Below are 16,902 nucleotides of genomic sequence, written 5' to 3' on the forward strand. Positions count from 1 at the left end.
TCCTATGGGGGAGAAAACAATTTACAAAAAATTAACGAAAGTTCAGATCAAAGCCAAATCAGGTTTGCACACGACTTAGGGGGTCCTCTAACGAACCCAAGAATTTAGAACAGTTGCTGAGTCTTCATTAATTTTTTGTGAATTTTTTCTTCCCCCATAGGAAATAATGGAGCTGTCAGATTTTGACAGCTGTCAAAAGTTGGGGGGAAAAAATTCACCATTAATTAACGAAAAGTCAGATCAAAGCCAAATTAACTTTTGCATCCGTTTTAGAGGGTGCAGAAGCTAATCCAAGCATTTAAAACCATTTTTGACCCTTTTATGACACACTTAATTTTGCAAAAATTGACTTCGCAAAGCCATTGGAATGTACTGTATTGAGTCAGCTACAATACATTCCAATGGAGGAAACATTGTATCGTATAACGATGTTTCCTATGGGTTTTTTCGCTTAAGGACGGCAATCCGTGCCTATTGGAACGGATTAACCGGTTTCCAATGCATTCCTATGGAAAATGGTGTTTCGCATAACGATGTTTCGCATAACGGTTTTTTTTGGAACCAATTAAAATCGTTATGCGAGGCACCACTGTATAGTCTGTCCCAAGGACTCAGGATAAGCTAGCTTCTCTCATACATTCACTTTACTTCTTACTTGTCTACTTCTGGACAGATACAGGCTGCTATTCCTTATTCATACACTTTATAATCTTGATTAAGGCTGCCTCCAACTGTTCAGAAGTTTTAGTACATTCCAAATATAGGACCAACTTTCTGAAGGCAGGGATCAGTCTGAGCAAATTTACTCTTGTGCCTTCAGCAACTTTTTCTGAGCTACAGACCATAACTAAAAGTGATTGGCCTGACCTATTAAATTCCAAATGGCTTGTGTCCTACATACTTTAACACCAAGCACATTGACTTTCAGATCAGCAGCACACTTTCTCTTGACTGGAGCACTGATGTGCCAAGTCAGAGCACCGATGGCACAAAGAATCCCATTGCCAGTGGCTGTCCTTCCTCTTGAAGATGTGTCAGTCTTAGCCTAATCATTTTGGGCAAACATTATAGAACATTCTGGTTAGGTCTGCTGTGTAATGTCCAAAGTTTAGTATAGTAACATTGTTATTGTGAATTATTGTGAGGGTGTATTTGAATAAACTATTAATGTTGACTGTTGTTTATTTTATAGAGCAGAGAGCAGAGGATTGGCTTATTACTTACAGTAATATTTCTTGGATCCTTCATATCTTATTAAATGTTTCACTTATGTTTAGTGTTATTTAATGTGGGTTCAAAAAGATCATCGTTCTTCTCGGCTATATCAGTGTTAGCACTGCAGGAAGTCATCCTTTCACAGAAAGACCACACGTCTTTCCAGTTGACTCTAGCCCATTCCAGGCATCAGAAGTGATTGGCAGTAATCATAAAAAGAACAGGGGCATGTTAGGTCTGCCCCACCCATCCGCATTTCTAACACTTTCTATATGTAGAAGGTAAACATCTGAAGGGAAGAGCCTTCTATATCTACACGGCCTGTCCATATAAATTATTTTACAGAGTTCTGGTTCACATGGAGAGCCTCAGGAAGCTCTCCCCTCCAGAACTTTCACTTTTCATACATAAGAGTCTAAGAAGAGTGATTATGGAGGTGAGTGGAGCTATTACAATCCCTCCCCTCCCCAGATTTTCAAAGACGTGGCCATGTTAGGCTATCTCATCATGCTGGAAAAAGGAAAAGAAGGGTAAACTTTTGTAGCACTTTCAAGATGAACAGATTTATTTCAGTATGAGCTTTCATGGATCAAAATCCACTTCTTCAGACATGGGAGTGCAAATCCATCAGTGATGTCATCATCATCATCATTTGGACTCATGGCAAGGAATTACTGGAAAAATTCCACCAGGACTTCAGTAGCTTTTCTTTTTCCATCAGTCTATGCCTGGACAAGTCTACACAAACATGCATACTTTCTGGATACTACTCACCATAACAGATACATACTTTTCTCCAGCTTCCATCCAGAACATACCACCAAGTCCATTGTAGCCAAATTCTTTGATATAACTGTTCAAAACTACAGGATAGACTTAAAACTCACAGGCTGAAATCCAGTAGTAAGTTGCAGCTAGAGTAAGCTGATTGAATCAGTGGAACTTACAGAGGAGTTGACTCACTAGATCTGAGCTGATTCAGTGGGGTTATTCTAGTTGTGACTTACTTTTGGATTTCATCCATTGAGTTAAAGCATACCTAGTCAGTGTGGCAAAAAAGAGCAAATTGTTAGAGCCAGACTGCTACCTGGCAACAACCTTGTATGAGAAAGACCCAGCAGACAGAATGAAAGAACCCTCTTATTAGTCATCTACATCTCCCAACTGAAACCACTGCAATGTGTTATTAGTGATCCAACACATTGTGAACAATAGTACTTCCATCTCCCAGGCTTTGCGAGGCTGGCTCCTACCAGCCTAGAGACAATCCCTTAATCTTAAAGAATTACTGACACACAACAGGTAGCACAACATGGAGATGAAGTTAGGAACAAGACTGTGTTCCAGCCTAGATGCCAGTTGTGCCCCCATACAGTGGGGTCTTGACTTGAGAACTTAATCCGTATTGGAAGGCAGTTCTCAGTCAAAAAGTTCTCAGGCCAAATCTGCATTTCCCATAGGAATGCATTGAAAACTATTTGATCCGTATCTGCTCTTTTCCGTCCATAGAAACTAATGGGAAGCTGCTATTCTGCCTTCGACCACTAGAGGGGGATATTTTGTTTCTTTTTTTCTTAGGTCAAGAAAGGTTCAGGGAAGGCAGGGAAAATACAGTCCAGGCAGTACAGTACCAGGCAGTCCGAAGACTGTCTCCCAGTCCACTCTCTAAACGCTGGGAGGAGTGAGGAAGCAGACAGGCACCCTTTTCACTGGCCAACAGTTAACTGAAAGTTCAAATTTTGCACTTTCCCTGCCTCCCACGTGGGTTTTTTTCAGTTCTTAACTCAAATCTAAGTATGTAAGTCAAGTCAATATTTTCCTATGAGAGTGGTTCTTAAGTCAAAATGTTCTTAACTCAAGCCGTTCTTAAGTCAAGACCCCTCTGTATCTGCACTGGCAGCACTGTGTCAGCCACAATATCAGGGACTCACTTACTTGTTCATCTTCTAATGTGACTTATGCTGTTATCTGCTACCGGTGTCTCTCTGCTTTCTACATAGGACCAACAGGACAGTCTCTCTCTCTCCCCCCCCCTCATATTCTCTAATTAATTAATTAAAAATATTTGTATCCCACTTTTGTCCTTAAAAGAACCCAGCTTACATAATTAAAAAACAGTATTTAAAAGCTAAAAACAACAAATTATACAAATATTAAAAAATAATTAAACACTGATTATATTAAAGTAGTAAATATAATTAATATTAAAACACATATAAAACAACAGAGCACAACAATCCATTTAAACCCCTTTCAGACACCCTACACAAAACAATGAATAGACACAAATCATTCATCTGGAGTAGAAACATACTGAAACTAGTTTCAGAGTACTTCAGCATCCCACTACACTGTATTATGGATCTCAAAGTGGTTGCTATATTAAAAAGGCAGTATGATAGGAGAAAATGGCTATGTGAAAATTTTCCAGTGTATCTTTAAATACCTGAAAAAGATCAAAGCTCCTTGTTACGTTACATAGATCAATAGCTCATTTTTTTGTAATATCTTAGGAGGTAAAATAGTTGTCTCCCTGGATAGTCTCTGATTGCTGTCCTATAAACAGGAATCTTGTCACAACCAGGTTTGTTTAGCTTATCACCCTGACTGGGATCTGATAATTAACAGCTTGATAGTCCCATTCATGGGTTAATGAGCCATTGTCACTTTAGTTGAAATACTGTTCCTTAATGTAGTAAGTCACTCTAGAGTAGACCTGTAGAGATTTGGTGAGTCTCTGCAAATTCCATTAATGAAATGGATCTATTCTAGTTGTGACTTACTACACTAAAGTAAGTTGTAACTAAAATAGGCCTACTTGAATCAATGGAACTTATGGAGGAGTTGACTCACCAAATCCTCACTGGTTCTGTGGGCCTACTCTAGTGTGACTTACTGTACTAAGCACACTAGTACAGCCTTTGTCATCTGTGTCCTCACCATAGAATCATAGAAAAGTGAAGTTGGAAGAGGCCTACAAGGCCATCAAGTCCAACCCCCTGCTCAATGCAGGAATACAATCAAAACATATCTGCCAAGTGATTATCTATGTTTTTCTTGAGTGCCTCCAGTGTTGGAGCACTCACCAACCCCCGAGGTAACTGGTTCCTGATATTCAACAGAAATCTGGCTTCTTTTAACTTGAGCCCATTGTTGCATGGCCTGCACTCTGGGATCATCAAGAACAGATCCTGCTTCTCCTCTGTATGACAGCCTTTCAGATATTTGAAAAGTGCTATCATAAGTGCCTCAGTCTTCTTTTCTCAAGGCTAAATATGCCCAGTTCTTTCAGCCTTTCCTCATAAGGCTTGGTTTCCATCCCCCTGATCATCCTTGTCACCCTCCTCTGAACTTGTTTCAGATTGTTAGCATCCTTCTTGAGGTGTGGTGTCCAATACTCAAGGTTAAGTCTATCCAATGCTGAATAGAGGGGAACTAGCACCTTGCGGGATTTGGAAACTAGACTTCTTTTAATGCAGGCTAAAATAGCATTTGCTTTTTTGTAGCCACATCACACTATCGGCTCATATTTAGCTTGTGTTCTACGGCAATTACAAGATCCTTCTTGCTCATAGTTCTGCTGAGCCAGATGTCTCCCATCTTGTAACTGCAATTGGTTTCTTTTTCCAAGGTGTAGTACTTATCCCTGTTGAATTTAATTCAGTACTCCATCCTATCAAGGTCATTTTGAATTTCAGTTCTGTCTTCTAGGGTATTAGTTATTCCACCCAATTTTGTATCATCTGCAAATTTGACTTGCATTCCCTGCACTCCCTCACCCAAGTACGATTCTGTAGCCAGTTGTGTATCCACCTGACACTTGATCTATCCAGCCCACACCTAGTTAGCTTGCTAATCAGGACATCATGGGGGACTTTGTCAAAAGCTTTGCTGAAATCAAGATATACTACATCTACAGCATTCCCTCTGTTTATCAGGGAGGTGACCTGATCAAAAAATGTGATCCAATTAGTTTGGCACGATTTGTTCTTGACAAATCCGTGTTGGCTTCTAGTTATTACTGCATTGTTTTCTAGGTGCTTGCACAATGACCGCTTTACGGTCTGTTCCAGAATTTTGCCTGGGATTGATGTCAGGCTGACTGGCCTGTAGTTCCCAGATTCCTCTTTTTTGCTCTTTTTGAAGATAGGGACAACATTGGTCCTCCTCCAATCCTTTGAAACCTCACCCGTTCCCCATGATTTTAAGAAAATAACGGATAGCAGTTCTGAGAGTTCTTCAGCCAGTTCCTTCAGTACTCTCGGATGCAGTTCATCCAGCCCTGGAGATTTAAACTCATTAAGGTATTCCTTGACTATTTGTTTATCAATCTCCAGCTGCAATCCTTCTCCCCCCTCCCCTTGCAATTTGTTTGGAAGTTCATAGTCTGTTTTATGGGAAAAGACTGAACTAAAATAGGAATTGAGCACCTCTGCCTTTTCTTTGTCCTCTCTTATCATTTTTCCATCTCCATTGAGAGCTGTGCCACTATGTCTTTTGTTTGTCTTTTGCTACTCACATACCTGAAGAATGCTTTTTTATTGCTTTTAATGTCTCTAGCTAAACACAGCTCATTCTCAGCCTTTGCCGTCCTAATGCCATTCCTGCATTTCCTTCCGTGAATCTCACCATCATGATATAAATATATGTATTTGCATGTATTTACACTCCTGTGTCTGAAGAAGTGGATTTTGGTCTACTAAAACTTACACTGAAGTAAACCTGTTGGTTTTTAAAGTGCTGCAATATTTTCCTTTTCTTTTCCCCTTTTCTTTTTCCCAATGTGCTGAGGCAGACTAATATAGCTGCTTCTTTGAAGAATGCACTATTCCCACAGTCACTTCTGTTGACTTATGTGCATAAAGAGTGAAAAGTGTGAAGTGAAGAGCCTCCTGATACTCTCTCTCCATGTGATTTAGAACCCCATGTTTTACTTCCTGTTCTCCAAGGCTTTTCAGGATCAGGCCAATTTTCAGTTCACTGCTCTAGAACTTCTGTTTGGGTATAAAACTGTGGAAAACCAGAAGGAAGATTCTTAAAATGTTTTTTTTCCCCACTGAATAACAATGTTGTTGTTTTTGTTGCCTCAGGAGAGTTTTCAGCCTCCGACAGTTCCCTTACAGATATGCAGGAGCAGAGAAGGCAGCCCATGCCAGAGTCGGGTCTCATGCCCCTGCCTGATTCTGCTTCTGACTTAGACTGGTCCAACTTGGTAGATGCTGCCAAAGCCTTTGAAGGTAGGTATTTTCAGCGCATTACTTGGGAAGATTCCATACCTCCCTCACAAAAGAGTTTGAAATTCACTATTTCTGTCACTGCATTTTTTTCAGTTCTGAAACCCAAATTGTTCCTCAGTTGCAGTAGAATTCATATCAGTCTAGTGTTTCATTCATTGTTCAAGTCCAGTTTCATGTCATTTAACATTTTTGTGTGCTTCAGTTTATTTTAAAATTTGTAACAGAGATACAACATACAGTACCTTTATGGCTTTGCTGTGAATCTGAGTGAAAACACTCCTTATCAAGTTAGTTAATTAATTAGTTTATTATTTCAACTTATATACCATCTCATAATACAATGCACTCTGTATTTCACCCTGAAACTTCTTGTTTCTGGTTTGTATACATAACCTTCTGCCACAGGGCCAGAAAGAGTGAAAAACCTGGGAAAACAAGCAAATAAAAACTCCATAAATGTGAACCTTCTAGTGATATTTGGTCATATATGAAATAAACCACCAAAGTAATCTGGGTATTCAGACATGGTAATGCACCATCTTCTCTTTGTTACTTTTTCCTAAATGCATGACCTTGCATATCGTCAATATTGTATTTTTGGGGGGAACTTCTTTCTTTCATCATGTATAATAAAAATAGTAAAAATGTTGATACCTTGTAAAACAAAAGGTTTTCAGCTTACATATGTCAGCCTTGGATTAAAATGGAAATAGGATCATGCTCAATGTAACCCACACGAAAACCAGCTCATAAAAGAGGGGTGGTGGTAGAAGGAAGCAATGTATTACTGCCATCCTTTGACCTTTTGTAGAGTTGATAACCCAAACCAACACAGCAGCTGTTTTAGCACATAACAGTAAGCAATGGCTTCTCATCACAGGGCGATTGAGTTTTTGCATCTATTTTCAGTTAACCATGGTTGAGTGTTAACCTTAAATTGTTGTTAATCTTGACAAGGCAACTTTGTAACCCCAGGTAGAAGTTGACTTGCTTCATTAAACAGTATCAAAAATGTGGTGTGGAAATAACTGTAGAAATTAAAACTGCCACTCTCCTTCTTCATGGCTATGCCAGAGCATGGGAAAGAGACCACATGACAATCCCAAATTGTGTTCATACAGTCCTAATTCATAAGGAAATGAGAAGTTGTGTTACAGTGTCCCAAATCATCTTACTTAGTTATGCTGGTATAAAACAAATGATATAACCCCCCGACGTAAATTACCTTAAGTTAAGAAATCACCAGAGATAGTATCTGTTGCATGCAGAATTGTGTGACTCAGTATTCAACTGATAATGTGCATCTTGATTTCTTAAATTTGGGCAGTTTGCTTCTAAAAGTTATACTATTTGTGTAGCTATACAAGATGATTTGGGCTGGATCAGAAATACTGAGAACAAGAAAGATGTTGGGTGTAGTTTACAACTAAAATGTTTAAGAAAATAACAAAATCTTGCATCAGAGCTTCTAGCAAATGGAAGAATTATTGTAATCATGATCAGAATTCCTCCTGTGTTGTTCTTCTGAAGCATTGTGATGTTTCTTGTAATGTGCTGATTCATCATAATGTAAGTATGGATTTGGATTAATACGACTTTTTGTAGCATTAGTCTGCTTTGAATACAGCTCCATTCCACAATCTACTGTAAATGCCTGAAACTGGATAGTAGCAATCCCTGTATATAGCATACAAGGAGGTAGGACAATGGCCACAAAGACGTGGGATAAAAGCCAGAAGGCTCATCTCTTGTGTGTTGTCTATAGGGCTGTGGTAAACTGTGGATAACTGAAACATTGAATACCAATCCCATGGATATGGGGATCCTACTGTTTATGTTAAAGTGCTTCTTCATTGTCTTAGCAAAATAACTATTTTGAAAAATGAAAGAGCATGTGGGACAAAATCTATTTATTTTATTTATTTGTGATCCTAAAAGTGAATGGCTAGATTACACATGATTAAGATGTAAATAAATAAATTGCTGTTTACCTGATGTGTTTTATGTTTCTTGATACAAACACATTTTAAAAAGCTAAGTACAGCAGTATGGTTCAAATCATGATCTGGTTCCAGATAGTCTCCATATACTGATGGGAATGAACTCTTCTCTCCACCCTCACTTGTTACCCCCCTTGTTGAAGTAACAAGTGACCTAACTGCCATCTTGATTTGCTTAATCCATTTCTGACCCTATTAGTGGCGAAAATGACTCAGATTTTGCCTATGGTGTAGTATGACAGTTGAATTATGCAAATTGTTTTGTGGGACTGGATTACCTAAATGCCTCGAAAGATGGACAACAAGCTTGATTCAATGTTTTGTTGACTTCTAAACCCTGATTTTGATTCCAAGTGAACGAGAGTCTTCTGAATATTTTCTGACAGTTTTGTGAAAGTTGTACAGTAACTCTTCCACACAGAGTTGTGTAAGAAAGTATCAAAATGTTGAGCCTACCATACTAGAGCAAAACATTCCATTACTGGGTAGCCTCTGTATCTACTCTTTAAATTTAAATTCTTGAATCAAAAAGGCTCCTAGAGAGACTTACGTAAGTCTCTCTAGGAGCCTTTTTGATTCAAGAATTTAGTGAGTTCAGTAAAAACAAGGCCATCCTTGTTCATTGGCTTATAATCTGAAAGGCATGACGCTAGAGGAAAGGGGGATGAGGAGAGAACGGGGAAGCAAAGAGACCTAGATGTCAGTTAATAATGTTACTAAGTAGTTCTTCCAATGTAATGAAAGAAGTTTGGGCAGAGCAGGTGTGAAATGGACCTAATCTCTCCAAAGACCAGTTAGTGTGGACCTGCTTCCCATCTCTGCCTCTCCTGCAAGCTTCAATGCTTCTAGCTTTCTTTCTAAGGCAGTCCTCCAGAAGCAGCTTGTACTGTTTGCATCTCATCTCATCTCAGGTTTCAGTTTGGGCTTTGTAACAGGAGTTTTTCCATATGCATAGTTGTCTTCGGTTTTTTTCCTACAGAACAAAGCTCTATTTTCCAGCTCCAACTGAAAAAAATAATGATTTTTCTAAGGTATGTGTGTTTGTGTGTCTTTTTTCTCCAGTCCAGCGAGCCTCATATTTTGCCACTAGTGATGAAAACCACAGACCTGTCAGTGTTGCTTCTAATAATGATCAAGGTGATGACCAGCTTCCTGTACAAATAAAGCCTTACACTGGGTAAGCAGTATGTTGTGTGTAGAAATTTAAGATATACACATTATTGTGAGCAGAAAAACTTGAATTTAACATTTGGAGGTTAATTGGTTGGTTGGTTGGTTGGTTGGTTGGTTGGTTGGTTGGTTGGTTGGTTGGTTGGTTGGTTGGTTGGTTGGTTGGTTGGTTGGTTGGTTGGTTGGTTGGTTGGTTGGTTGGTTGGTTGGTTGGTTGGTTGGTTGGTTGGTTGGTTGGTTGGTTGATTGATTGATTGATTGATTGATTGATTGATTGATTGATTGATTGATTGATTGATTGATTGGATTTTTACCCTGCACCATCTAGCAACCAGGCCACTCTGGGCGGCTAACAACATATAAACAGCAATATTAAAACACGACAGAAAATAAAATAATATATAGCAACAACATAAATTAAAACAGATGGCAATGAAGGTGATAAAAGGGTCATGAAAAGGATAGCAAAACGGATGGTAAAGGGGGGGCGAGATATTAATGGTTAGGAAAAGCCTGGCAGAAGAGCCAAGTCTTCAATGCTTGTTTGTACCCACCCAGCGAGGGTGCCAGGTGGATCTCAATGGGCAGGTAGTTCCACAGGCAGGGGGCAACCGCTGAGAAGGCCTGGTTTCTTGTTCTTTCCCTCCGGGCCTCCTTTGGGATCAAGGCCCTGAACCGCCCTGTCTGAGAAGAATGGGTATTACGGACAGATCTGGCTGGGAGCAGGCGTTCTGATAGGTACTGAGGTCCTAAAGCGTTTAACGCTTTGAATGTTATCATCACAACCTTGAAGTCAATGTGGAAATGAACTGATAGCCAATGAAGGGTAGCCAGAGTCAGGGAGATGTCCTGAAACGTCTTCACCCCAGTTATTAATCTGGCCACTGAATTTTTTAGGTTTTTTAAGTAACAGATTTGTGTTTTTAATTAAGGATCTGGTATTTGTAATTTCTGCTATCTGTTCTTTACTTAATGGAGAAGGAGAGAGAGGTATACTCCAAAAAGGTCATGTACTGCTTAAAAACTTGTAGACAAAGCTACTCCCATTAGATTGATTGATTGAGTGATTGATTGATTTGCATTAGAGCAGACTAGAGTAGACATGACATGAGACATTATATGATATATATGGGCCAAAATCCTGTTATGTATCTCCACTGTTTCAGTAACTGCCATTAACTGAAGCATTCCTGCTTCAATTTCAGGTTGAACATGACTCTGTTTCTTTGCACACAAGCTGCAGACCACCCAAAATTGAAGCAGTAACACTTTAATTAGTGGCAGACTGCGGGTTGCATCATTCTTGCTGTATGGCTGAAAGTACTGGCCATGGTTATATACAGAGATAATACATAAGGGCAGCTTTTCCAAAGGGGATGTTGAAAATATCTAAGCTTACCGAAAGCACCAGCAAAGAGTTAATGTTCTAATCTTTCCAATTATTTATATACAGTATATAGTTATAAACTATAGTTTATCAACTATCATTTAAGGAAAGCCAATTCACTGGAACATGAGCATTAACAAAAGTTTAATTCAGTGTCTGTTTACTCCTTCTGAAGGAAAGAATCTCCTCCTTCTCTTGCTTCCAAAGTGAGCCAGCTGGAAAGTATGCTGAGAATGCTACAGGAGGATTTAAAGAAGGTAAATATTTCTGCTAGAGAAACAGATTTTTCCCTACACACTAGCTTATACTAATGTCACTATGAGTAATAATGTCTAACATCCCCATTATTTCAAAACTCCTGTGTCCTGGTACTCTTTAACACAATTTTTAAATAACCAAAGTAAAGTTGATATTTAGAAGAGAGAAACTGGAAGATGTGTTTTCTAGTCTAAAAACTAGATGGAATGTTAAACACATTACAGTGGTGCCCCACTTGACGACGATAATGCATTCCAGCAAAATCGCTGTTAAGTGAAATCGTTGTCAAGCAAAAAAAAATCCCCATTGGAATGCATTGAAAACCGGTCAATGCGTTCCAATGGGGGAAATACCTTATCATCGAGCAAAGATTGCCCATAGAGAACCGCCGATCAGCTGTTCTAATTCTCTGTAATGCGAAGCTTCTGTCTGGAAAGCAGACATTTTGAGAAGAGAGGGAAGCCATTTTGCTGATCCAGAAAAAACATCGTTTTGCAAACAAACGGTTCGCAAAGCAGGCTCCTAATCAACGTAAAGCGGATTTCACCCATTGGTGAAGCCATTTCGACGTCATGCGGGGTAAGCGTCTAGCGGGGCACCACTGTACTTGAAATGATGCTTGGGGTTGATTGGGCAGAATGATTTTTGTCAAGGCCTTACAATTTTTTTCCCACCACGATCTGAAGAAAATGTGCGCCCCTCAAGAAGCTGTTACAGTGGGGTCTTGACTTGAGAACTTAATCCGTATTGGAAGGCGGTTCTCAAGTCAAAAAGTTCTCAGGTCAAATCTGCATTTCCCATAGGAATGCATTGAAAACCATTTGATCCGTATCTGCTCTTTTCCGTCCATAGAAACTAATGGGAAGCTGCTATTCCGCCTTCGACCACTAGAGGGGGATATTTTGTTTCTTTTTTTCTTAGGTCAAGAAAGGTTCAGGGAAGGCAGGGAAAATACAGTCCAGGGAGTACCAGGCAGTCTGAAGACTCCCAATCCACTCTCTAAACGCTGGGAGGAGAGAGGAAGCAGACCGGCACCCTTTTCACTGGCCAACAGTTAACTGAAAGTTCATATTTTGAACTTTCCCTGCCTCCCACGTGGTTTTTTTTTTCAGTTCTTAACTCAAATCTAAGTATGTAAGTCAAGTCAATATTTTCCTATGAGAGTGGTTCTTAAGTCAAAATGTTCTTAACTCAGGCCGTTCTTAAGTCAAGACCCCACTGTACCTTGAAAAGACAGGCCGCCAAGAAAGCATCCCTTCCGGGGTTCATATAACCACTAGTGGTTCTCATCAGGAGCACAGAAGAAAAACCCTTGCATTGTAGTCCTAATGAAAATTATGGAGGCCATGGCAGCTATGAATTGATTTTTTTTTTAAAGACAGTAGTTTGTTTGATGTGCTTGATTGTTCAATATCATGGGTAGTTAGCTTCAAGTCCTAAAGACATTAGTCGAAATGTGGTTGCTTAACATAAGCCACATAGTAACATATGGTACATTTGTGCCTGGTAAACCGTTATCAGAAACCTGGTTTTGTAGAGAATAGTCAGCAGATTAATTAACAGATATTAATAGAATATACAGTATGTATATTCCAAGGACATTGGGAGAAAGGCTGTAATGTCACCACGTAATAACAGAAAACTGGTATTTCCTTAAACCCATGGCCCCAACCTTGGGTCCTCAGGTGTTCTTGGACTAAAACTCCTTCCCTATTAACTGTGCTGGCTAGGATTTCTGGGAGTTGTAGTCCAAGAATACCTGGGGAACCCTTGCCTTGAACTAAGAACAAATGTCAGACAGTTTCAAAACGCAAGTAAAATAGCAGGTGGGAAACCAGAGCAGGATGGAAATAACAACTTTTTAATGTTGGTCTGATTTAACAAAAGTGCTGTGGTGGTCTTGACATGAATTCCCAAGATAAGACATGGTGTCTTTTCCTTATCCGTCAGGAAAAAGAAGACAAAGCCAATCTTCAGGCTGAAGTGCAACATTTGAGGGAAGACAATATACGGTTACAGGAAGAATCCCAGAATGCCTCTGAGAAACTGAAGAAATTCACTGAATGGGTTTTCAATACAATTGATATGAGCTAAGAATAGCATACATGAAACAAACACATTGGCAAACAGACAAAATATCTCTGTAGAGGGACTTAAGCTTTAATACCACCCAAACCGTGACTTCAAAAGCCCAATCAGAGCACTTTCACATGTTTTGTACTCTGATTATAACCCTGCTTTTCCCCCCATCTCTGCAAGCACCCAGAACAATTGCAGATCAAACAATCATTATCTGCCTTTTATACAAAAAAGCAAAAAAAAGTGATTTTAAAGAAAATAAAAAATTAACTTCTGAAATGTGAATGTCTTTTCCTTTTTTTTTTGCACATTTTTCTTGACCTGTTCTGTACAAAATGACTTGGAGATTGGACCAGAATAATTGTTCAGCTGCTTCTATTTATTTCTTTTCACTCCTTTGTATCAGTTTTAGATTAATCTGCTTTATTCTTGCTGCTTTTGGAAAATATTACAAGAACTTCTAGAACACTAGAAAGATGTTTATTTTGCTGTTTCCTTTCTATTGTTTCTGAAATATGCCGCAGGCAAGAGGATGTGAAATATATTTTGGTGTCTCCTTGATGATTTGTATTTGATCATTTAAGTGCTATCTCTCCCCCGCCTCCCCATGTTGTACAGAGCCAATGAGTGAATATGTGTACATTTGGTATAACTACCAAAAACTTCAACTTGGGTATGGCAAGTTAGCTGATTCTATTCTTGCCCATCTTTCTAAATTAGTTCACATTTTTGCACCCTTTTTCTTATGGAAGGGCTTCCCGGTGCCAAAGGGCCAGGCATCCCTGATTTGATCTTCTAAACGGGAATATTTTCTTGGATTGCTGTAGAAAAAAAGGATACTCAATTTTTAGAACTGCCTGTTCCTAGTTAGGGACTCGTCACCCATCACTCCCTTTCTGATGGCCTAATATGTTTGAACTTTATGAAGTACTGAGAGGTGCAGTAGTAGTACTGAGCCAGACCTTGCATAATTACATTTGTCCATGGTTCATCTCTCTATAGCAGAGTTGGGCAAAGTCCACCCTGTGGGGATGGGTGTGGCCCCAAAGGACATTTTTAAGCATCATAGGCCCTGAATGACCCGAGGGACAGATTTTTCTGTTCCTGAAGACATCAGAATCAGCAGATTTTGCACAGAGAGGGTTATCCTTCTGCCCCAGCCTAGAAATTCCCCCAAACTTATTATCAAAACTGGAAGCGTATAGCTTTTCACTTCAGTTTTTATCCCCCTTTCCCCCTTGTTTGGCTACTTGCAGCCCTCAGGGATCACATCCTTGCTTTTCAACTATCATAACCTAATAGAGGAAGCACATTGCTAGGTTCTTTTTTTTCCTAGCAGGAAACACTTTTTGACAGATGTCACCTAAGGAGGAGGCAGATTTGCATTGCCTTCCCTTGCTACACTGGTCCCATTCAGTGCTACAAAAGGAAGGCAGAACCTTCTCTTGTATAATTTGGACCCAACACCCTGGCAGCAGGACACAAGCATCGTTTCTAGAGTATCTGTGCCCCTTCCCTAGAAAAAAGGTAGCATACCATCAGCTACCTGCAGCACTGGGTTCCATTACTGACAATGTGACATCTAAATGTTGCAAATCATCTACTACATAATGCTGTAAGGCTGCACACAGTGTTTTCTGTACCTGAATACTGTTGACTTTTGTGCAATTCACATTTTTTTAAACCTTGTGCAGTAGTGTGGCTTTAAGAGAACATAGCAGCATTCTGTCCATATATTGTCTCTTGGCACCTTGCATATCAAAAAGAATACACTACAGCAAATCAACTGCTGTATGATTTACTTTGGGGGGGGGCAGGTTTGGGATATTAGCATCATTTTTATACCTTTTCTATTAGCACCCCAAGCAAAAGGACAATTGAATGACTAATCAAATGATCCCATTATTTTTTAGCATCAAGCTATTCTTGTTCTTGAAATGTGGGTTTTCTACTAAAACTGGCTTACATGCAATGTTTGTGTGCTGGGAGACTAACATGGTATAAAACATTGTTATCTCTACAAACTTAGTATGGGGATGGAGGGAACGGTGTGCGCGCTACAGCCTGCCTAAGCATTGTTTCAAGTGGCATGTGGTGAACCTAGTTCACAGTCTTTGCTGCATGCAACTATGATACTCTACCTTACACAGCTTCCCATTTAACAAGAACAATCAGTCCTTATACATTTTCCTATCTAACATCTTTTCTCCCCTGTCCTCTAACCATTTCTCATTCCTGGAAACTGTTCTTACCTTAGCCCATGGCCATCAACCCCTTCTATCCTTTGCTGACACTCAGTTTCCTAAGTTTTAGTAACTGGATGAGCAGGTCCACATGGTTGACTTTGACCTGAAGTTTCATTTGTGGTGACAATCCCATTGGAATGTATTTCTGATATTATTTGGCCATGGAAAAAGATTGCTTTGAAAGTATTTCTGGAGTGCTTTTGCAGAAGCTACAGTGTCTTAGTTTTTTCCCCCCAGTAACTTGTATGAAGGAGATCTATATAATGCCTGATGTAATTTGTAAATGGGATATATTGCTAACATCTGTAAGTATCCTGACTTCCCCTCCCCTTCTTTAGTTGTTGTCTTTTTTTAAAAAAAAATATGGGACTTGGGGCAGACTATTTATTAGAGTTTTGCAACAGAGTTCTTGTATGAAGCCTGTAAAAGGCTACTTGTAAAAATTCTGACAATAAAATCCATTTTAAAGGCTCTTCTAGAAACAACATTCTATTTGTTTTTATTCTTTGAACTTTCTGCACTTGCCTGTTCCATGCTTTGTCACCCACATTGGAGTTCCTGAATGCAAGAAACTTTGGGAAGAATTTCTGTTTGAATGCATAATTCTTTCACACACACCATTCTGTATGTGTTCTTCTTTGTTTAGTATTTTAGCACATTGCTGTCTCTCCCAGTTTAGTTTAGATGTTATTTTCCACCAATTATAGCTGATAGAAAAGCTGCTCTAATTTTGGTTTTGCTTCAGCGTCAGCACAGGTAAGGGCTTATCAAATTGTATTAATAGGAAGTTGATACTGGTAGCAAAAATGGTTTAGGCTGCATGTTTTGAGGCTAAGATGAAGGGAAAGCAAACATTATCTGGTTGGGGTGAAACAGGTTTTTCCTTGTAACAAGGAGCCTTATTCAGTTCTTTTCTCAGCCATTAGACAGCCACTTTTTTGAAGACCTACATGAAACCAAATTTGCTGGAGAAAAGATGGACGCCTACTTTTGTTGTCAACCAGGACACAGGATAATTGTCTTTCTCATTCTGATCCACTGAGTAGAGCTCACATTTGGGAGAGATGGAGTGAAAGATCACTCTTCCTTACAGAGCCTCGTGGCTCAATCCTTAAGCTGCTGTACTGCAGCCAAAACTGTGCTCATGACCCAGAGTTCAATCCCAGATAGCCGGCTCAAGGTTGACTCTGACTTCTATCCTTCTGAAGTTGGTAAAATGAGTACCCAGCTCGCGGGGGGGGGGGGGGGAGCAATGTGTAGCCTGCATAATTATAAACCACCCAGAGAGTGCTTTAAGCAGTATGGGACAG

General features: G+C 39.6%; 1 protein-coding gene across 3 annotated transcripts in view; it reads left to right on the forward strand.

Moving 5' to 3' along the window:
- Positions 1-16,077, forward strand: part of SIPA1L1 (signal induced proliferation associated 1 like 1) — a 220,098-nt gene extending 204,021 nt beyond the window's left edge. For all 3 annotated transcript variants that reach the window (XM_020788485.3, XM_020788490.3, XM_020788486.3), the window contains 4 exons: positions 6,306-6,452; positions 9,515-9,629; positions 11,185-11,266; positions 13,218-16,077. In XM_020788485.3, coding sequence (XP_020644144.3) covers positions 6,306-6,452; positions 9,515-9,629; positions 11,185-11,266; positions 13,218-13,361 — 488 coding nt within the window. In that variant the 3' untranslated portion in view covers positions 13,362-16,077. The remainder of the gene's footprint in view (positions 1-6,305; positions 6,453-9,514; positions 9,630-11,184; positions 11,267-13,217) is intronic.
- Positions 16,078-16,902: the final 825 nt, after the last annotated feature.

This window comes from Pogona vitticeps, chromosome 1 (genome assembly GCF_051106095.1).
Source record: "Pogona vitticeps strain Pit_001003342236 chromosome 1, PviZW2.1, whole genome shotgun sequence".
NCBI lineage: Eukaryota > Metazoa > Chordata > Lepidosauria > Squamata > Agamidae > Pogona > Pogona vitticeps.